The sequence below is a fragment of the Pristiophorus japonicus genome, chromosome 10, assembly GCF_044704955.1.
Source record: "Pristiophorus japonicus isolate sPriJap1 chromosome 10, sPriJap1.hap1, whole genome shotgun sequence".
Taxonomy (NCBI): Eukaryota; Metazoa; Chordata; class Chondrichthyes; family Pristiophoridae; genus Pristiophorus; species Pristiophorus japonicus.
In genome coordinates this window covers 213,800,305-213,823,072 of record NC_091986.1, presented here as the reverse complement: position 1 = coordinate 213,823,072, position 22,768 = coordinate 213,800,305, and the positions used below count along the sequence as shown (strand labels likewise).

Sequence of the window (22,768 nt, the reverse complement as noted above, 5' to 3'; positions counted from 1 at the left end):
AAAACCTTCGTGTGTGGTACCGACTTGAGTAGGCTCTCCATGTTTCTCTAAGATCGCTGCAGCCGACCGAATTCCAAACGGGCATCTGTTGTAGATGAACAGTCCCTTTTGCGTGTTGGTGCAGGTGAGGAACTTCGAAGACTCCTGCAGCTCCTGCGTCATGTAGGCTGAAGTCAGGTCGAGCTTGGTGAACGTCTTGCCTCCTGCCAGCGTTGCAAATAGGTCATCAGCCTTAGGTAGCGGGTATTGGTCCTGTAGTGAGAAACAATTAATAGTTACTTTATAATCGCTGCCAATCCTGACCGTGCCATCACTTTTGAGTACTGGAACAATCTGGCTGGCCCACTCATTGAATTCCACTGGGGAGATGATGCGCCCTCATTGCAGCCTGTCCAGCTCGATTTCCACTCTCTCTCTCATCATGTGAGGTACCGCTCGCGCCTTGTGGTGAATGGGCCGTGCATCTGGGACCAAGTGGATCCGCACCTTCACCCCAGAAAAGTTTCCAATGCTTGGCTCAAAAAGAGAAGGAAATTTGTTAAGAACCTGGGTACATGAGGCCTCATCGACATGTGATAGCGCTCGGATGTTATCCCAGTTCCAGCGGATTTTGCCCAGCCAGCTCCTTCCAACTATTGTGGGGCCATCGCCCGGGACAATCCAGAGTGGCAGTTCGAGCACCGTGCCCTCGAAGGTAACCTTGTCCATGGCGTTGCCCAGGACAGTGATAAGCTCTTTGGTGTATGTTCTCAGTTTCGTGTGGATGGGGCTCAGGGCTGGTCTGAGTGCCTTGTTGCACCACAGCCTCTCAAACATCTTTTTACTCATGATGGATTGGCTAGTCCAGTTCCATGGCCACAGGTAAGCCATTCAATTTTACATTTAGCATTATAGGTGGACATTTCGTCGAAAATGTGTGCACCCCATGTACTTCAGCATCTGCCTCCTCTCTCTGAGGCTCGAAATTGCTTTGAGCCACCATGGACCGATTTTCCTCTGCCACGTGATGGTTAGCAGGTTTTGCAGAGCTTGCAGCTCGTCTGCATGCTCGTTGGAGGTGCCCCATTGTTCCACAGCTCTTGCAAACATACCTTTTTGAAGCGGCATGAATAGGCTGAATGGAAGCCTCCACAACGCCAACAAGATGTGAATTATCTTGCATTCATCCTTTGTTGTGGACTTTGAGTCGTCTGGGTCACCTGAGGCCTGCTGGCAGTTGCAGACATGTGGTTTCTGCCCTGTACATTTCTGCTCGCAAACACAGTTCCAGTTAATTTATGAACATTGCTAGCACTTGTGTGCTGAGAGATTTGTTTGGTGTTATCACTGGTGGACATAAACGCCTGTGCTATCGCAATGGCCTTACTGAGGGTCAGTGTCTCTACATTCAAAAGTTTTCGTAGGATGGTCTCGTGGCCAATGCCCAGTACAAAAAAGTCTCTGAGCATCTGCTCCAGGTAGCCATCAAACTCACATTGTCCTGTAAGTCGTCTTAGCTCGGCGACGTAGCTCGCCACTTCCTGACCTTCAGATCGCTGACACATGTATAACTGATACCTCGCCATCAGCACGCTCTCCCTCAGGTTAAGGTGCTCCCGAACCAGTGTACACCGCTCCTCATATGACTTATCTGTTGGTTTCACTAGAGCCAGAAGATTCTTCATGAGGCTGTAAGTCGGTGCCCCGCAGACTGTGAGGAGGACCGCTCTCCTTTTTGCAGCGCTTCCTTCTCCGTCCAGCTCGTTGGCTACAAAGTACTGGTCTAACCGTTCGACATAGGCTTCCCAGTCCTCACCCTCCGAGAACTTCTCCAGGATGCCCACAGTTTGCTGCATCTTTTTGTTGGATTCATATACTCGTCGCCAGTTATTGTGTTCCTAACACAGATGAGACTGCACATGGGGAGGTTAAAGTAACACTGACATCAATCTTTATTAAGACACTCCAGAGTGAGGAACAGGCCTTGGGGACTGGCTTATATACAGTGCTCCCAAGGGATGCTGGGATCCCTTGGGACTTCAGGGGATGCGCACTCTGGTGGCAGAGCATGGGAGTGCATGCTTTACAGATACACAAAACTGGGAAAATCGTCAACGGGTCTCTGTCCCGATCTCCTCTTTCAAAAGGGGATTGGATCGATACTTGAAAAGGAAATGTATGCAGGGCTACGGGTCAAGAGCAGAGGGAGTGGAACTAATTGGATAGCTCTTGTAAGATCTGGATCACAGGTCACACACACATATCCAAAGGGTCTTGGGAGTTTTCAGGCATTTTTTTTAAGGGAGCGATCGTTCAAATATAGTTAAACACAACACACAATCAGGATAGACATAGTAAACATACGATGGGATTGGACAGGTTAGATGCAGGAAGAATATTCCCGATGTTGGGGAAGTCCAGAACCAGGGGTCACAGTCTCAGGATAAGGGGTAAGCCATTTAGGACCAAGATGAGGAGAAACTTCTTCACCCAGAGAGTGGTGAACCTGTGGAATTCTCTACCACAGAAAGTTGTTGAGACCAGTTCGTTAGATACATTCAAAAGGGAGTTAGATGTGGCCCTTACGGCTAAAGGGATCGAGGGGTATGGAGAGAAAGCAGGAATGGGGTACTAAAGTTGCATGATCAGCCATGATCAAATTGAATGGTGGTGCAGGCTCGAAGGGCCGAATGGCCTACTCCTGCACCTATTTTCTATGTTTCTATGACCATGACCAGTAGCTAGTACTCGTCCCGATTGGACAGATGGCTGGTGGTATGAACAGTTCTTCGCCCTCTGCCCTGAAATGCCTTCTAGGTCTTTTTAATTCTCTCTTTAGGGGTGGGCCTGATGTAAGATATTGGACAGGACCATTTAACCTGAGGCATGTCGAGATCTTTGTCTCAACTCTTGGGTGAAGCCCTCCTCTTCACATATATCCTCCCAAGGTTGGAGTCCGGCATGGCATTCTTGGCCTTCAGATGTTTGGAGCTGCCCGTTGTCAGTTATTTATGTTCACGCTGTTTCAGTCACTTTAGCTATTGTACCATGGAATGAATCTTCAATTCTAACACCAGGCTGATGAGACTTTTTGCTCTCAAGTTATTTCTTCCAATTGATGATTTCTTACACTTTTTTCAAAGAGCCGGCATAGGCATGATGGGCCGAATGGCCTCCATCTCTGCAGTGTCATTCTGTGATTCTACGTATCTTGCCTCTGGGTGTCCCGAAAAGCTTCAGGGAGTCCAGTGAAGACCCTCTTGAATAGAATCATGGATGCCTACGGCTCAGAATACGGCCATTCTGCCCATCGTGTCTGCGCCGGCCGAAAAATGAAATTGGGAAGACCAACACCAACAAGCAGTGTTGCCAACCCTCCAGGCTTTCCCTTGGAGTCTCCGGGGATTGAAGACCAACTTCCAGGGCGCTGCCGCGAGCAACGCTGGGAGAAAGAAATCAAACGTAGCAATTTTCAAAAGGGAATTGGACATCATAATTTTGAAAAAGAAACATTTGCAGAGCTATGGGGAATGAGCAGGAGGGGGGTGCTGAGACTAACGGGGCAGCTCTTTCATAGGGCTGGGCGCGGGCACAAGGGGCCGAATGGCGGCCTCCTGCGCTGTGTGATTTAGGGCGTGAGATCTTCCCCTGGCGTGTTTCCGCACAACGGTACCACTTTGCATCTCTGCATTAAACTGTATCTGCCCGCCCCACTAACCAGTCTGTCTTCCTGCAGTCTCCTGTGTTTGATAGTTCCCCCTGATAGATTCCAGTCCTCTGTACGGTACACGGCTGCATCTACGATGCTCTGACTCTCGGGAGCCCGATGACTCAGGCCAGTCTGTTGAGTTGTTGCTCTTCTTTCCCTCGCAAGACAGGCCCCCGTCACTGCTTTGGAGCGTCTTCGGACAGTGGATGGATTTGGCGTATGCTCATTGCAAACAGCAGTGACCCCAGGTCGGAAAATGGCTTTCTATAAATGCAAGCCTTTCTCTTGATAAGGCACCACGTCAGTAACCTGTTTGTCTCACCTACAGTTTTTGATCCCTTTGCCTTACCGTGACGATGTGATTCGCTGTCAGATGTTTGAGCACGGAGCACCACAGCGAAGGAAATCATCTATTTGAAACCTTAAAACATCGATTTGGATGGTCGAAGTTCATCCTGCTGCCTTTTGTCCGTGTCAGCCGTGGCTCAGTGGGCAGCACACTCTCCTCTGAGTCAAAGTTGTGGCTTCAAGTCCCACTCCAGGGACTTGAGCACAAAAATCCAGGCTGGTACTCCATGGCAGTGCTTGAGGGAGCGCCGCACTGTCGGAGGGGCAGTGCTTGAGGGAGCGCCGCACTGTCGGAGGGGCAGTGCTGAGGGAGCGCCGCGCTGTCGGAGGGGCAGTGCTGAGGGAGCGTCGCACTGTCGGAGGGGCAGTGCTGAGGGAGCGCCGCGCTGTCGGAGGGGCAGTGCTGAGGGAGTGCCGCAGTGCTGAGGGAGTGCCGCACTGTCGGAGGGGGGCAGTGCTGAGGGAGCGCCGCACTGTCGGAGGGGCAGTGCTGAGGGGGCGCCGCACTGTCGGAGGGGCAGTGCTGAGGGGGCGCCGCACTGTCGGAGAGGGAGCGCCGCACTGTCGGAGGTGCAGCGCTGAGGGAGCGCCGCACTGTCGGAGGGGCAGCGCTGAGGGAGCGCTGCACTGTCGGAGGGGCAGCGCTGAGGGAGCGCCGCACTGTCGGGGGGCGCAGTGCTGAGGGAGCTCCGCATTGTCAGAGGTGCCATCTTTCAGATGAGACGTTAAACCGAGGTCCCGTCTTGCTCCTTGTGTTGGATTTAAAAGATGCCATGGCACTGCTTCGAGGGTGAGCAGGGGAGTTATCCCCAGTGTCCTCAGGCTAATATTTATCCCTCAATCAGTGTCACTAAAACAGATTATCTGGTCATTATCACATTGCTGTTTGTGGGAGCTTGCTGTGCGCAAATTGGCTGCCACATTACAACAGTGACCACACTCCAAAATATACTTCATAGGTGTAAAGCGCTTTGAGACGTCCGGTGGTTGTGAAAGGTGCTATATAAATGCAAGTCTTTCTGTTTTCCTTTTTGTTAAAACCCTGACAGTATCGGCGACGGCTGGAAGCGGAGAAGCTTCGGCTTGCCGAGGAGGTGCGGCTACGCAAGGAGATGAGCGGCAAGAAAGCCAAGGAGGAGGCGGAGAAGAAACACCAGGTGGGTGGCTCGAATTATCTTCAAGTTTCCCATGGCTGGACGTGTAACTCCGTGGTATCCGGGACACTGGTCGTTCTACATCTTCAATGTAGGTTTGTGTTGGTGAAAGTATTCAAAAGGAGTGTCGCTATCTGCGTCTGGCTCGATTCCAGGTCGAGAACGAGTTTGCCCAGGGTTCCACACTTCTGTTCTGGGTTAAGGAGGGGAGAAGTGGTCTGGAGCTCCTGGTCCCCCAGTGACCCCCTTCTCATCATAGGCAGTCCCTCGGAATCGAGGAAGACTTGCTTCCACTCTTAAAATGAGTCCTTGGGTGGCTGTGCAGTCCAATACGAGAACCACAGTCCCGGTCACAGATGAGACAGATAGTCATTGAGGGAAAGGGTGGGTGGGACTGGTTTGCCGCACGCTCCTTCCGCTGCCTGCGCTTGGTTTCTGCATGCTCTCGGCTACGAGACTCGCGGTGCTCAGCGCCCTCCCGGATGCACTTCCTCCACTTAGGGCGGTCTTTGGCCAGGGACTCCCAGGTGTCAGTGGGGATGTTGCACTTTATCAGGGAGGCTTTGAGGGTGTCCCTGTAACGTTTCCTCTGCCCACCTTTGGCTCGTTTGCCGTGAAGACCCCCTTCTAGCACATGTGCGACCACCTGGTCAGGACAGGTTCACTTCTTTCGCCTTCATGAAGGGGAAATAATGTATAACTAATTTACTGGAATTCTTTGAGGATATAACGAGCATGGTGGATAGAGGTGTACCGATGGATGTGATGTATTTAGATTTCCAAAAGGCATTCGATAAGGTGCCACGCAAAAGGTTACTGCAGAAGATAGAGGTACGCGGAGTCAGAGGAAATGTATTGGCATGGATAGAGAATTGGCTGGCTAACAGAAAGCAGAGAGTCGGGATAAATGGGTCCTTTTCGGGTTGGAAATCGGTGGTTAGTGGTGTGCCACAGGGATCGGTACTGGGACCACAACTGTTTACAATATACATAGATGACCTGGAAGAGGGGACAGAGTGTAGTGTAACAAAATTTGCAGATGACACAAAGATAAGTGGTTTGTGTAGAGGACACAGAGAGGCTGCAAAGCGATTTAGATAGGTTAAGCGAATGGGCTAAGGTTTGTCAGATGGAATACAATGTCGGAAAGTGTGAGGTCATCCACCTTGGGGGTAAAAAACAGTAAAAGGGAATATTATTTGAATGGGGAGAAATTACAACATGCTGAGGTGCAGAGGGACCTGGGGGTCCTGTGCATGAATCCCAAAAAGTTAGTTTGGAGGTGCAGCAGGTAATCAGGAAGGCGAATGGAATGTTGACCTTCATTGCGAGGGATGGGGTACAAAAGCAGGGAGGTCCTGCTGCAACTGTACAGGGTATTGGTGAGGCCGCACCTGGAGTACTGCGTGCAGTTTTGGTCACCTTACTTCAGGAAGGATATACTGGCTTTGGAGGGGGTACAGAGACGATTCACTCGGCTGATTTTGGAGATGAGGGGATTACCTTGTGATGATAGATTGAGTAGACTGGGTCTTTACTCATTGGAGTTCAGAAGGATGAGGGTTGATCTTATAGAAACATTTAAAATAATGAAAGGAATAGACAAGATAGAGGCGGAGAGGTTGTTTCCACTGGTCGGGGAGACTAGAACTAGGGGGCACAGCCTCAAAATACGGGGGAGCCAGTTTAAAACCGAGTTGAGAAGGAATTTCTTCTCCCAGAGGGTTGTGAATCTGTGGAATTCTCTGCCCAAGGAAGCAGTTGAGGCTAGCTCATTGAATGTATTCAAGTCACAGATAGATAGATTTTTAACCAATAAGGGAATTAAGGGTTACGGGGAGCGGGCAGGTAAGTGGAGCTGAGTCCACGGCCAGATCAGCCATGATCTTATTGAATGGCGGAGCAGGCTCGAGGGGCTAGATGGCCTACTCCTGTTCCTAATTCTTATGTTCTTATGCCCCACCATTGGCGGCCGTCTTCACCCGCCTGGGCCCCAAGTTCTGACATTCCAATCCCTAAACCTCTTCGCGCCTCGCCTCCTTTTACGAAGCTCCTTAAAACCTATCGCTTTGACAAAGCATTTAGTCACCTACCCTAATATCTCCTCCTATTGGCTCATTGCCGATTTTTGTTTTGTCGGATGGCAGCGCCTTGGGGACTATTTACCACATTAAAGGTGCTATGTAAATGCAAGTTGTTGTTGTCCAAGGTCCTTCCAACACTAACAGTCATCGCACACATGAATGTGTTTCTGGGTAAGGTGTTCGAAGGCTATCGGCACCCAAGGAACCTACCTTCATGGTCTTCAATGGAGGACTGGGAGAAGATCGAGAGGGGCCGATAACGATATTTTTGTTGTTAGAATCCTTAAGTCCAACCAAAATATCAATGGCTTGGCTGGTTGAACCAACGGTGCAAGATTTTAATGGCGTTGGTGGGTGGGGGAGTGGAGAGGTTGGGGGTGGGGGTGGGGGAGGGGGGGTGTGGCGGTCATAACTCTTCGCTCAACAATCCTAAAGCAAGCGGCTTTGGCTGAAAAGCATTCTGTTCCCTTCTGCTCCCCGCAGGAACGCCTCACTCAGCTGGCTCGCGAAGACGCCGAGAGGGAGATGAAGGAGCGGAAGGAAGCCCGCCGAAAGAAAGAAATGGTGGAGCAGATGGAGAAGGCACGACACGAGCCCGTGAACGACTCTGAGATGGTGGACAAGATGTTCGGGTTTCTGGGCGCACCCACTGTGCTGCCCGGACAGGAAGGACAAGCACCATCTGGATTTGAGGTACGGACACTCAAACATTATTTTTTTAAATTTTGGTTTCAGTAACGACCATCATCATAGGCGGTCCCTCGAGCGAGGATGACTTGCTTCCACAAGAGTTCGCAGATGTCTCAATGAAGGACCCGATGTTCCAGTCCTGAACTCCAATTGAGGGGGTGGAAGATACCTGTGTGTGTGGATTTTTTTAACGTGCGATGACCATGGCACATCAGCCACCACACGGGCTTGACGGAGCTCGGCCTTCATCCAGTGGCAAGGGAGACCTACTCTGCTGCATGGACCTCGTGCGCACACGTATCGGCTCTTCTGGGCCCCGTACCCCCATTCGCCGCACCTTTGCCCACGATGTTCCAAGGCCCGGCGCTCCAGCTCTATTTGTAGCCGCGACCTGCGGTGGTGTTCACCCACAGGTCGGGGCGGCCCATGATGGAACGACCACTGAGTCATTGTCAGGAAATTGATCCAGAAATGGAGCTGGAACATAGGAACTGCTAGACGAAGAATGACCAAGCTCTATCTACCTTCCACCGTGCTGGTAGTCGCGCACTAATGCAGTTATTGACCAATCACAGCAACCAATCTCTCTCCGAGTCGACAACAGACCCAGACACGAGGCGAGGAACGCCCCCAGTGATGGAGAGCTTTGGGAACCACAGGTCCAAAGTCAGCTGTTCCTTCCGAGCTCGCTCCACTCACCATATTGCTCATGTAAAGTATCCCAAAATTATTATTTGAAAGTAATTTATCTCATTTGTATCTGAATTCGATCTGCTTCCACTGTCTCTCCCGAGGGAATCTGTTCCAGAGATTGATCACTCGCTCACTGAGTGATTGGGCCAAAAATTGCACTCTGATCTCTTCCCGCGGACGGATGCCAACGTAATCTTATTTACAAAAGTACCTGGTGGTCCCGGAGGAATGAACACTTCCAGTCCGAGACCTCTGTGGAGCCCAGTGCAGAGGCGCACGCATCCCAGGAGCGCATGGGCATCCTGGGATCACGTGGGCCTGGAGCACCAATCAACTTGGAGTATTCTCATTGACAATAATGGTGAGTTCCGTTTGTACGGTGCTCCCATTACTATCAATGAGAAAACACCCCAAAAACACAAATACAATACAAAAGTTTTTTTTAAAACACCTCATATATTTAAAATTAATTGAAATTAAATGTTTTAGGAAACAAATTGTTTTTTGAAATATTTTTAATGTTTCTATGGGCCCAAGTTTCCACATGATTTGCGCCTGATTTTTAGGAGCAACTGGTGGAGAACGGACTATTTTAGAAATCGCAATTATCCACATTTTTTTTTCTGCAGTTCTAGTCAGGTAGAACAGTTCTACTTTGGAACAGAATTTTTTCTTCAAAAGAGGGTGTGTCCGGCCACTGACGCCTGATTTGAAAGTTTCCACAGTGAAAACGTACTCCAAACTAAAGTAGAATGGAGCAAGTGAAGATTTTTGTAGAACTGAAAAAACCTGTTCTACACATTAAAAAATCAGGCGCAGGTTACAAATTAGGCGTCCAGAACGAGGTGGGTGGGGGGGGAGGAAGTCATTAAATTCTACAATCAATCCTTATTTATATTTCTACAAATATTATACAAATAAATCCAACCTGAATAAACATTTATAAGCAAAGAAAAGATTAAATAAACCATCTTCCTACCTGTGTGAAAGTGCTTCAGCCATCGTTCGTTCCCGCGGGAGGTGGGGAAGGAGACAGCGGTTTGTTGCCGCGGAGGGGGGGGAGGGGAAGGAGACAGCGGTTTGTTGCCGCGGAGGGGGGGGAGGGGAAGGAGACCCGTTTGTTGCCGTGGAGGGTGGGGAGGGGAAGGAGACAGTGAGAAGGGAAGCCTCAGTGCTGATGGCAATGTGCTTTTATTAAAAAATGTTCAAAAATTAAACGGCTACAAAGAACTACAAAAATGGCCGAGTGCCAATGTTTCCTTCACATTGCGCGTGCGCGAACGCTCCAACGCGCATGCGCAGCGTTGCCGGCAGGAAAAAAACTAATTTAAATAGTACCCGCCCACTCCCACTTACAAAATCGGCGCGAGTGTAGGCTCCGCCCCCCTGGGCGCCGCGCCAAACAGACAAGGAGCTGCAAAGCGCTCGAGAATAGCGCGTTTTTTTTCTGGCGCCGTTTTAGGCGCGGAAAACGGGTGCCCGTTTTTTATCCTGTCGAAACTTGGGCCCAAAAAGGTTAAAAATAAACTGAACTTAATGGACAGGGTTTTTAAATATAAAAAATTGTGATAACATTTAATTATTCTATCTTTTAAAACGCTGACGCTGGTAAAAGCAGGGCTAACACTTGCTTTTACCAGGCGCAAGAGTTTGAAGGACATGCGCTGGGCAGGAATTGGGCAAGTAGCCCAAATCTCGGCCCTTCTCCCGGGGATGCGTGCAATCTGTCAAGAAATGTTGACCGATCACAAGCGTGCATGCGCATCGCACATGCGGGGCGGGGCTCTTTGGGGGCGAGCACACATTGTACGCACCCAGAGAGGCCGCAATCTACCGCCCATTATTTCCACAGATTAGTTTAGAATTTACCCCCCCTTCCAAACGCAGGCCTTGTGTCCTCTGGTTCCACAGTTTTGGACGAGGTGAGGGAGCTTGTCATGGTCTACGTTGTCTAGTCCTTTTAACATCATTAAAAACAGGAATTGTATCGTCTCTCAGCCTTCTCCTTTTGCTGTGAGAACATGGCCCAATGTACATAATTTCCCCTCGTAATCCAAACCTGCCATCCCCCTCAATCATTGACCACCACAATCAGCAATAGATGAAATTAATATCGGCATCATCATCATCATCATAGGCAGTCCCTCGGAATCGAGGAAGACTTGCTTCCACTCTTAAAATGAATCCTTAGGTGGCTGAACAGTCCAATACGAGAGCCACAGTCCCTGTCACAGGTGGGACAGATAGTCGTTGAGGGAAGGGGTGGGTGGGACTGGTTTACCGCAGGCTCCTTCCGCTGCCTGCGCTTGGTTTCTGCATGCTCTCGGCGATGAGACTCGAGGTGCTCAGCGCCCTCCCGGATGCACTTCCTCCACTTAGGGCGGTCTTTGGCCAGGGACTCCCAGGTGTCGGTGGGGATGTCGCACTTTATCAGGGAGGCTTTGAGACTGTCCCAGTAACGTTTCCGCTGCCCACCTTTGGCTCGTTTGTCATGAAGGAGTTCCGAGTAGAGCGCTTGCTTTGGGAGTCGCATGTCAGACATGTGGACAATGTGGCCTGCCCACCAGCTGATCAAGTGTGGTCAGTGCTTCAAGGCTGAGGATGTTGGCCTGGTCGAGGACGCTAATGTTGGTATGTCTGTCCTCCCAGGGGATTTGTAGGATGTTGCGGAGACATCATTGGTGCTAATTCTCCAGCGACTTAAGGTATTGCATTGACTGAAGCGTGTTGAATGAATGGATAACGCTACTGATTTATTCCAATTTCCACCTTCACTTCCCCAATTTTTTTGAATAGTTTGTTTGTCACACTGTTGCACATTGAGCTTTTGTTGTTGCTGAGCTGAGAGTCTATTTTACGTTGGTGCTAGGACCTGGAGCATGCCCCAAAAGAGTTGGAGGAGGAGGACCTGGATGCTAGCCTGCCTCTCCCAGAAGAGGAAGAGGAAGATCTCTCCGAGTATAAATTCGCCAAGTTTGCCGCGACGTACTTTCAGGGCACCACGACACACACCTACATGCGGAGACCCCTCAAACTGCCCTTGCTTTACCACGATGATGAAGGCGACCAACTGGTAAGCAAGCATTATTGGAAGAGGCAAACTCATTTGGGGTACTTGACTTCGGAGTTCCTGGTGTTGAGAGTGGGGGGAAACTTTCTCGTCCCACAGCAAGTCCACCCTTCATCTTTGAGGATGACAGAAAGTTGGCCTCCAACACCAACTAAATGGGTTCAGCAGAACATGGGATGACAAGCTGAATGTACAAGATTATGAGGGGGTTGACTTATGAGGAAAGGTTGAGGAGGTTGGGCCTCTAATTGGAATTCAGAAGAATGAGAGATGATCTTCTCGAAACATATAAGATTGTGAGGGGGCTTGACGAGGTGGATGCAGAGAGGATGTTTTCACTGATGGGGAAGGCTAGAACTAGGGGGCACGACCTTAGAACAAGGAGCTGCCCATTTAAAACTGAGATGAGGAGGAATTTCCTCTAAGGGTTGTAAATCTGTGGAATTTGCTGCCTCAGAGAGCTGTGGATGCTGGGTCATTGAATAAATTTGAGACACAGATAGACAGTTTTTTTCACCGATAAGGGAAAAAGGGGTTACGGAGAGCGGGCGGGGAAGTGGAGCTGAGTCCATGATCGGATCGGCCATGATTCTATTGAATGGCGGAGCAGGCTCGTGGGGCCGAATGGTCTAATCCTGCTCCTATTATGTTCTTGTGTAATCTCAAGTTGTGTAAAGGTAGAACCAGGTTAGATGTCAGGAGATGGTTTACCCAAGGAACAGTGGACCTCTAGAACAGGCTGTCAACTCGTGCGGTGAATGCTAGTTCGCTGAAGGAATTCAAGCAAGAGCTGAACCTATTGCTGGGGTGGAGATCGCATAATTCAGGAGATAGTTCCTTTATAACATTAGTCATGGCCAGAGTCATCTCTTGGACTAGTTTTGATTGCCTAAGTGGGGGTCAGAGTTGAAATGTCCTTTTCCCCACTTAAATTGCATTGGGTTTTCTTGTCTTACAAGAAATTTCCCATCTCCGTGCAGGTATGGAATATGAGGTGTCAGCTGTGACTCATAGAATAAAAATTTACAGCACGGAAGGAAGCCATTTCGGCCCATCGTGTCTGCACCGGCCGTCAAAGAGCCACCCAGCCTAATCCCACTTTCCAGCTCTAGGTCCGTAGCCTTGTAGGTTATGGCACTTCAAATGCACATCCAAGTACTTTTTAAATGTGGTGAGGGTTTCTGCCTCTACCACCCTTTTAGGCAGTGAGTTCCACCATCCTCTGGGTGAAAACATTTTCCCTCAAATCTCCTCTAAACCTCACCCAATTAGTTAAAATCTATGCCCCTTGGTTGTTGACCCCTCTGCTTAGGGAAATAGGTCCTTCCTATCCACTCTGTCCAGGCTCCTCATAATTTTATACAACTCCATAAGGTCTCCCCTCAACCTCCTCTGTTCCAAAGAAAACAAACCCAGCCTATCCAATCTTTCCTCAGAACTAAAATTCTCCTGTCCAGGCAACATCCTCGTAAATCTCCTCTGCACCCCCTCTTGTGCAATCACATCTTTCCTGTAATGTGGTGACCAGAACTGCACGCAGTGCTCCAGCTGTGGCCTAACTAGTGTTTCGTATAGTTCCAGCATAACCTCCCTGCTCTTGTATTCCATGCCTTGGCTAATAAAGGCAAGTATTCCGTATTCCCGCTTAACCACCTTATCCACCTGGCTTGCTACCTTCGGGGATCTGTGGACCTGCACTCGAAGGTCCCTTTGTTCCTCTACACTTCAGTGTCCTACCATTTAATGTATATTCCCTTTTCTTGTTTGCCCTCCCCAAATGCATTACCTCACACTTCTCTAGATTGAATTCCATTTGCCACTGTTCTGCCCACCTGACCAGTACATTGATATCTTCCTGCAGTCTACAGCTCAGTAGTAGTGCTCTCACCTCTGACTTGATATTCCAGTTTCTGTTACTTTCTTCTGGGATCTGACGCCATCCTTCAGCTTCTGAGAACGTTGCGTGTTATGTCTGTAATATACTCATGAATGACTCCACGAGGCAATGTGTTGTACTCAAACTGTAGTGACCTTGGTCCTTTATTCGTAACTCCAGAGTGAGGCACAAGCATGGTGGGTAGCCTTTTATACAGCCCCTGCCACCAGGTCAGGAAACCCCTGTCTCCACCAGTTGCACCCTCTAGTGGTGCCAGAATAGTGTAAACTTTATTGATTGTACATCAGGTAAATAAGTCTCCATCTTATGCAACTATATAGTGATTACACAGAGCGTATATCTATAGCCTGCATGTATAACATTGAGTACTATTGCTTTTTCCTAAATCCTGGGAAGCAGTAAAAGTCTTGGTGGGTTCTATCTGGAAATCGATCATTTAGACGCAAAATTTAAAAGTTTAAACCTCAGTCACAATAGCTCATCGAACCCTATGGGAAGTTCATTCCCCATACGAACCTGGTGTCAGCCATGGCTCAGTGGGTAGCACTCTCGCCTCTGAGTCAGAATGTTGTGGGTTCAAGGCCCACTCCAGAGATTTGAGCACAGAATCCAGGCTGACAGTCCCACAACAGAGAAGTTTACAGCACAGGAGGAGGCCATTCCACCCATCATGTCCACGCCGGCCAACAAGAGACTATCCAGTCTAATCGCACTTTCCAGCTCTCAGTCCGTAACCCTGCAGGTTGCACTTCAGGTGCACATCCAAGTACTTGTTAAATGTGGTGACGGTCTCGGCCTTTACCACCTCTTCAGACAGTGCGTTCCAGACCCCGACAACCCTATCCGTGAAGAAATCTCCCTCATATCCCCCTCTAAATCTTCTACCAATTACTTTAAATTTATGCCCCCCGATTGTTGACCCCTCTGCTAAGGGAAATAGGCCTTTTCCATCCACTGTATCTAGGCCCCTCATAATTTTATACACCTCCAATGAGGTCTCCCCTCAGCCTCCTCTGTTCCAATGAAAACAAACCCAGTCTGTCCAATCTGTCCTCACAGCCGAGATTCTCCATTCCTGGCAACATCCTCGTAAATCTCCGCTGTAACCTACTGTTGGAGGGTGCCGTCTTTCGGATGATGTGTTAAACCGAGGTCCCGTCTGCCCTCTTGGGTGGATGTGAAAGATCCCATGGCACTATTTCAAAGAAGAGCGGGGGGGGGGTGGGGGTTATCCCCGGTGACCCGGGGCCAATATTTAACCCTCGACCAACATCACCCGAAACAGATTATCTGAGAGCTTACTGTGCACAAGCTGGCAAATGGTCCGACATTCTGTCAGAAGTGAAGCTTCACCTCATTGTCTGTAAAGTGCTTTGGGATGTACTGAGGTTGTGATGGGCACTGAAAGTCTTCACCTTTCTTCCTTCTAACCTCCTTGCTGGCAGGCAGCTCTCGCGGTCTGGATAACAATCTTACGGTTCATGGGGGATTTGCCGGAACCCAAGTACCACACGGCCATGAGCGACGGCAGTGAGAAGATCCCGGTGATGACCAAAATCTACGAAACCCTCGGGAAGAAGACGTATAAGCGGGAACTGCAGGCTCTGCAGGGGGAAGGAGAGGTAAGCTGTGCCAACCAAACTGTCGGGTGAAGGGGCTTCTCTACTCTGGGGAGGACCACTCCTCATTGGTGAGGATACTGTGAGGATAAATCGGAGACAGGCAGGAGATGAAGACACGGCCATTCTTAATTGCCCAAGAACGAGGGGATTTTTCCCATCACTTTCTCCTCTTTCGAACCATCAAAAAACGTAGAGAAGCTGGGATTGTTCTCCTTCAGAGCAGAGAAGGTTAAGGGGAGATTTAATCGAGGTGCTCAAAATCATGAGGGGTTTTGATAGAGTAAATAAGGAGAAACTGTTTCTACTGGCAGTCGGTAACCAGAGGGCACAGTTTTGGGGTAATTGGCAAAGGAGGTGGAGATGAGATGAGGATGATATTTTTTACGTAGCAAGTTATGTTTTGGAATGCGCTTCCCGAAAGGGAATTGGATAGATGCTTGAAGGGGTGGGGGGGAAATATAGGGCTATGGGAAAAGAGCAAGGGGAGTGGGACTAATGGGATCGCTCTTTCAAAGAGCCGGCACAGGCACGATGGGCCGAATGGCCTCCTTCTGTGCTGTAAGATTCTATTCTATGATAACTCTGCCGTTTTGCGGACTGCCCCTCAAACCTTGCCTATGTACAAGAGCAACCAGGAAAACCTTTTTTTTTCTGCCCCTTCCCTAAGCTCCTGAAGACACTGTGTTGCCTGCCCTCCAGTACCTTTGCCCAAGTGGGCCGCCTGTTACACATGAAGAGTCAGTGTCGGCGGTCTCTTCACCCGTGGGGTGGCCCCAGTCCCATGGGCGCCCACTGTCAGTACTTGCAATATCCAGCAGGAGTGATTGGATAGCAGTGGGAGCCCCTGGGTTTATTGTTCTTGACCGCAGCCTCGGGGAGCACAATTGTAGCACCCTTACTGGCAACCGAGCTGGGAATCGCCTAACTCTAAGGATAAGGGGGAAGCCATTTCGGACCGAGATGAGGAGGAATTTCTTCACCCAGAGAGTGGTGAACCTGTGGAATTCTCTGCCACAGAAAGTTGTTGAGGCCAATTCACTAAATATATTCAAAAAGGAGTTAGATGAAGTCTTTACTACTAGGGGAATCAAGGGGTATGGTGAGAAAGCAGGAATGGGGTACTGAAGTTGCATGTTCAGCCATGAACTCATTGAATGGCGGTGCAGGCTAGAAGGGCCGAATGGCCGACTCCACCTATTTTCTATGTTTCTAACTCAACACAGAATGGGCGATTGAGGTTGTGGGTCACGCTGCAACGTAGCTGAACTAACTACCCAGTTATCTAATGGGGTTTCTCTTCCTCCTTCCTATCTTCCTCCCCTCACCGCCCACCCATCCCTCCTCTTGCTAGTGTCTCCTTACATATGCGATTACATCGAATATGCAATTATTTTTGTAAAGTTTTTAAATCAAGTTTCCTTTTTTAAAAGGCACAATCAGCAGGTCTACAACTATTAAAGGGGGCACTTAAACCCAACGAATAAACAAATTAACTTTTGACCAACAATCAAATTAAAATTTGGTTGCCGGGGGTGATGATGCACTCCAGTCCCTCCGGCGCCCACCTCTCGCGGAAGGCCGCGAGCGTACCGGTGGACACCGCGTGCTCCATCTCCAGGGACACCCTGGCTCGAATGTAACCGACATCAAATGTACAACACAGGATCATTCAGCCCAGCTGGTCGGTGCCGGAGTTTATGCTCCACACCAGCCTCCTCCCACCTTACTTCATCTCACCCCATCAGCATCTCCTTCGATTTCCTTTTTCTAGCTTTTCCCCTTAAATGCGTCTACGCCATTTGCCTCGCCTGTGGTAGCGAGTTCCACACTCTTGCCACTCTTTGGGTAAAGCCGATCGCTGGTGACAGTATGGTGAAGATCAGGGGGAGTTGTTTGGAGAAATCGGAGGTACCCTTCCGTATCTTCTGATGGTGTTTGAGCGCTGCTGACCTGTAGTGACCTGTATTCCACTAACGTTTCACGTTGCTGTGTTGCAGAGCGTACACTCTGATAAGAAGAACAGCGTGAGGCACAAGCTGGTTTCTCTGACTCTGAAGAAGAAGTCCAAGTTAACCGAGGAGGTAACCTGAGAGCCCTTGCCCTGACCCATGTGCACACACACAACTGACCCCATTTATCAGCGAGCGACATCAAATTGAGATTCAGATAACACTCGAGTTTCATTTATTGGATGTCTAAGTATCCTCCATTAGATTGCATCCTGTTCAGGATCAGCCTTCTATCAAAGTCCTGTTCACTCATCACCCCTAGGCTCGCGACCCACATTGGCTCCTGGTCCAGCAACGTCTCGATTTTTTTTTTTTAGGATTCTCATCCTTGTGTTCAAATCCCTCCATGGCCTCACGCTTCCCGATCTCTGTAATCTCCTCCAGCCCCACAACCCTCCATCAACTCTGCATTCTTGTAATTATCGTCTCTTGCACAACTCCAATTTCCTTCACCCCACTATTGGTGGCTGTGCCTTCAGCTCCTTGGGGCCCTAAGCTCTGGAATTCCCTCCCTAAACCTCTCCGCCTCTCTGTCCTCAAAACCTACCTCTTTGACCAGGCTTTTGGGCTACCTGTTCTAAGAACATATAAGAAATAGGAGCCAGGAGCAGACCATTCGGCCCCTCGAGCCTGCTCCGCCATTCAATAAGATCATGGCTGATCTTCGACCTCAGCTCCACTTTCCCGCCCGATCCCCAAGGCACTTTACAGCCTTCTGGACTCAACATTGAGTTCAACAATTTCAGAGTGTAACCGCTGCCAATCTTTTGGCTCCCTTCCCCCAACCCCCGGCCCCTCAGAGCCCGTTTCTTTCTTTTTTCTCCTTGTCTCTCATGGCAGTTGGTTATTATCCCACCATTCACACCCTATCTCGACTGATGTTTTTCTAACTCCTGGCATTACCATTTGAATTCGGCCCATCATCCCTTGTGTCTCTCTCATCTCTCCTGCCTTCCACCCTATCACGGACCTTCCCTTGTGTTCTTTCTTCCCCTCCCCCTTTCAGTGCTGGTTAAGAATCCGTTCTTTCCGAACACTCTCCAGTTCTGACGAAGGCTCATCGACCCAAAACGTTAACTCTGCTTCCCCTCCACAGATGCTGCCTGACCCGCTGAGATTTCCAGCATTTTGCCCCACATCTCTCGATCCCCTGATAGCTCCTTATGTGGGTTGGTGTCGAATTTTGTTTTGATAGTACTCCTGTGAGGCGCGTTGGATTGGTTTACTACCTTAAGGACGCAATGTAAATGCAAGTTCCATGTTGTAGTTGCTACACTCTAATTTGGATTTTGGCTTCTTGTTTGGCTCCTGTTAGGTGGCAAAGAGGTTGAATGATGGGGAGTACAGCCTCCAGGGGAACAGTATGTTGGAGGACAGGCCAACCTCCAACCTGGAGAAACTGCACTTTATCATTGGGAATGGCATCCTGCGGCCAGAGGTCAGGTACTGATCCCTCCCATACCTTTACCTCCTCATCCCTTTCATCCTCGCTGACCTCCCTCACCAGGAACAGAATAGAATAGACTCGAGGAAGATCAACTCTTTCACTTTCAAGCCCCACCCACCGGCCTGTCCACTTTCGGTATTTCCTTGACTGAGATTGCAGAATAGCTGGGGCCAATCTGATCTATTTTCAATATGCTTACCCTCCCCCCCCCCCCCCCCCCCACCCCGTCCCACAATGCTGTGGGCCGGTGTGGCAGCACTCTCACCTCAGTCAGCAGGTTGTCGGTTCAAGTCCCGCTCCAGGGACTTGAGCACGAAATCTAGGCTGATGCTCCAGTGCAGTGCTGAGGGAGTGCTGCACTGTCAGAGGTGCTGTCTTTCGGATGTGACGTTTAACCGAGGCTCCATCTGACCTCTATGGACATAAAAGATCCCCTGACGCTATTTTGAAGAAGAGCAGGGGAGTTCTCCCCGGTGTCCTGGCCAATATTTATATCTCAATCAACAGCACTCAAAAAAAAAAAAAATGATCTGGTCATTGTCACATTGCTGTTTGTGGGAGCTTGCTGTGCGCTTATTGAATGCCACACTTCCACATTGCAACAGTGACTACATTTCAAAAATGACTTCATTGGCTGTAAAGCGCTCTGGAAAGTCCTGAGATGGTGAAAGACTTGCATTTCTATAGCGCCTTTCATGATGTCAGGAAAGCTCAAAGCACTTTACAACCAATGAAGTATTTTCAAAGTGCAGTCACTGTTGGAATGTGGGAAATGCAGCAGCCAATTTGCACACAACAAGCTCCCACAAACAGCAGTGTGATAATGACCAGATAATCTGGTTTTAGTGATGTTGATTGAGCGATAAATATTGGCCAGGACACCGGGGAGAACTCCCCTGCTCCTCTTCAATAGTGCCATGGGATCTTTTACGTCTATCTGCGAGAGCAGACGGAGCCTCGGTTTAACGTGGCATGTTTGGTTTCCTTTTGTGGTGATGGTTTTTGCTGGGTCTGTAACTCAGTAACCTGGAAGGTGGTACTCATGGCTGATTGGATGAGAGGCGGAAATGAAGGGCTCTTGGGGAAAATACCAGCTCCAATTCTGCCCTCTTGAGCATCCCTGATTATAATCGCTCAACCATCGGTGGCCGTGCCTTCTGTTGCCTGGATCCCAAGCTCTGGAACTCCCTCCCTAAACCTCTCCGCCTCTCTACCTCTCTTTCCTCCTTCAAGCGCTCCTTAAAACCTACCTCTTTGACCAAGCTTTTGGTCTCCTGCCCTAATTTCTCCTTGTGTGGCTCAGCGTCAAATTTTTTTATCTGTAATACTCCTGTGAAGCACCTTGGGCCGTTTCACTATGTTAAAGGCGCTCTATAAATGATTGTTGTTGTTGTTGATTGGTTGATTTGTTTGTCATGTGACAGGGATGAGATCTACTGCCAGATCTGTAAGCAGCTTACCCAGAATCCGTCCAAAAGCAGCCACGCCAGAGGGTGGATCCTCATGTCTCTCTGTGTGGGCTGCTTCGCTCCTTCCGAGAAGTTTGTGAAGGCAAGTTTCCAGAACACACCCTCTCTCTCTTTGTTCTTTAAATGCTTAAAATATCGCCGAATACATCCCGCGCAGGATGAGACGTTAAACCGTCTACCTTCTTGGGTAAACGCAAAAGATCTCACGTCCACTTTTTTCGAAAAAGACAGGGGAGATCTCCCAGATATCCTGGAAAACTGCTGATCCTGTCGTCACCATGTTGGTATTTGTGGGAGCTTGCTGTGCGCAATTTTGGCTGCCGCGTTTTCCACATTACAACAATGACTACTCTTCAAAGCTACTTCATTGGCTGTAAAGCGCTTTGGGATGTCCTGCTGATGTGAAAGGTGCTATATAAATGCAAGTCTTTGATAGCCAACGGATTTGATTATATTTTAAGCATTTTTTTAATAAATCTTTTGGTCACAACCGGATAATATAGATTATATTTATAGACAGTTTGGTACAACATGTTGGCAAACGGCACCAACGAGGAATTATGTGAACTGCAGCAGTGATTTTCCAAGTACTGGGCTTACGGGAGAGGCAGGAAGAAACAGAAAGGAGTTTTCCCTCTGAGGGAACATGAGCCTAGGCCTCCTAACAGCAGGAAGCTAACTTAAATCTGCAAATCAGGCCACTGTAATGTATGCACCAGTGAGTATGCTCACGGGTTTGTAGAGCAGTTGTCAAGCCAGGGTTTTCCAGGAGATGGAGCACGCGGTGTCCACCGGTACGCTCGTAGCCTTCCGCGAGAGCTGGGCGCCGGAGGGACTGGAGTGCATCATCACCCCCGGCAACCAAGTTTTAATTTGACCGTAGTTTTTCAAAAGTATCATTTGATTATTTGTCAGTTCTAGTGCCCCTTTAACAAGGGGACACTTGATTGAAAGTTTACTTTAAAATAGTGGTAGAGCTTGTTGATAGTTGAAAAAAGTTTAATTTGTCACTTTTAGTGCCCCTTTAATAAGGGGGCACTTGAATTAATGTTGCACCAAAATAGTTGTAGAGCAGTTGACGGGCCAGGGCGTCCCTGGAGATGGAGTACGCGGTGTCCACCGGTACGCTCGCGGCCTTCCGCGAGAGCTGGGCACTGGAGGGACTAGAGTGCATCACCGCCGGCAACCAAATTCTAATTTGATTTGGCAAGGTTCCAGGTTGATTTGGAAATTTGTGGGTTCTAGTGCCCTTACTAAAAGAGGGGGGTGGGGGGTGGGGGTTACTTGATTTAAAGTTCTATCTTGAATACTTGTAGAGCTGTTGAGTTGGGAGTGTCTTAGCCAGTCACATGATGTTCACAAGACTCAATAAAACCCCAGCCAGTTGGGTTCGGAAGGGATCCACGATGAGGCAGGTGGTTGTGAGTCTGTTGGGTGAACTGGTGATGTGTCATGTGATTGTTAAACCTTTGTTAATAAACCAACTAGTTCTTAATAGCAATGTGTTGCTATGATTTCTTAAGCAAAGAACCCATGAAGCAAATACATTGGAGCCACCTTCAAAGCTTGGGCTTCCTGCCTCTGAAGCTATCTTTGAAAAGGATTGACAGGGTAGATTAAAGAGAAACTATTTTCTCTGGTGGAGGTGGGTGGGGGGGGGTGAGTCCAGGTAATGGGGGCATAACCTTAAAATTAAAACTAGGCAATTCAGGGGTGAAAACGAGAAGCATCTCTTCACACCGAGGGTATTGGACATCTGTAACTCTCGCTTCCCCCAGGATGATGTTGAGACTGGGGGTAGACTGAAAATTTCAACGTCGAGAGGGATATGGGCCAAGGTGGGTAGATGGAGTTAAGATACAGATCAGCCGTGATCCAGTTGAATGGTGGTACAGGCTCGCTGGGCTGAGTGGCCGCCTCCTGCTTCTCTGATTGGCTGATTATGGCATTGCTCCTTCCGACAGTATTTGAGGAACTTCATCAACGGGGGCCCGCCTGGCTACGCGCCTTACTGTGAGGAGAGGATGAGGAGGACGTTTGCTAACGGGACCCGGACACAGCCACCAAGCTGGCTGGAACTGCAGGTAATTCCCGTGGGATCTGAATTTTGTGCCCTGAAATATTTCATGGAAATCAAGGGGAGTGGGAGGGGCGGGGGGGGGGGTATATTATTCCAAGAAAGTTAAACAGAGGCCCCCGTCTATTCCCTCATGTCACTATTACAAAGAAGAGCAGGGGGCGTTTCCCCCTATGTCCCGGTCAATATTGTTCCCTCAACTGACATCACTGGAACACATTATCAGATTCGTTATCACATTGCTTTTTGTGGGAGCTTGCTGTGCGCAAATCTCATTTCCTACCTTGCGACAGTTGACTGTAAAGCACTTTAGGACAGCTGGTGTTCGTGAAAGGCACTATATAAATGCAAGTCTTTTTTTTTCTTTAATGGTGAAGGCGATTATCAAATTGGGGTAAAAAATTCACCGGGGCCCATTTTTTGCGCCCAGACTGCACCAGCAGTGGGCGAGCCAACCAGGAGGCCCGAGATCGGCCTGAAATTGGGCCTCTGGCCTCCCCTCAATAATTTGGGGGAACCT

At 49.1% G+C, this 22,768-nt stretch overlaps 1 protein-coding gene across 1 annotated transcript in view; it reads left to right on the top strand.

Moving 5' to 3' along the window:
- The window catches only part of myo7aa (myosin VIIAa), a 253,612-nt gene that overhangs the window by 141,108 nt on the left and 89,736 nt on the right, over positions 1-22,768 (top strand). Inside the window, exons 22-29 of the mRNA XM_070892552.1 lie at positions 5,086-5,193; positions 7,758-7,967; positions 11,527-11,730; positions 15,070-15,246; positions 17,244-17,327; positions 18,571-18,698; positions 20,127-20,253; positions 22,136-22,255. Of these exons, the coding sequence (XP_070748653.1) occupies positions 5,086-5,193; positions 7,758-7,967; positions 11,527-11,730; positions 15,070-15,246; positions 17,244-17,327; positions 18,571-18,698; positions 20,127-20,253; positions 22,136-22,255 (1,158 nt within the window). The remainder of the gene's footprint in view (positions 1-5,085; positions 5,194-7,757; positions 7,968-11,526; positions 11,731-15,069; positions 15,247-17,243; positions 17,328-18,570; positions 18,699-20,126; positions 20,254-22,135; positions 22,256-22,768) is intronic.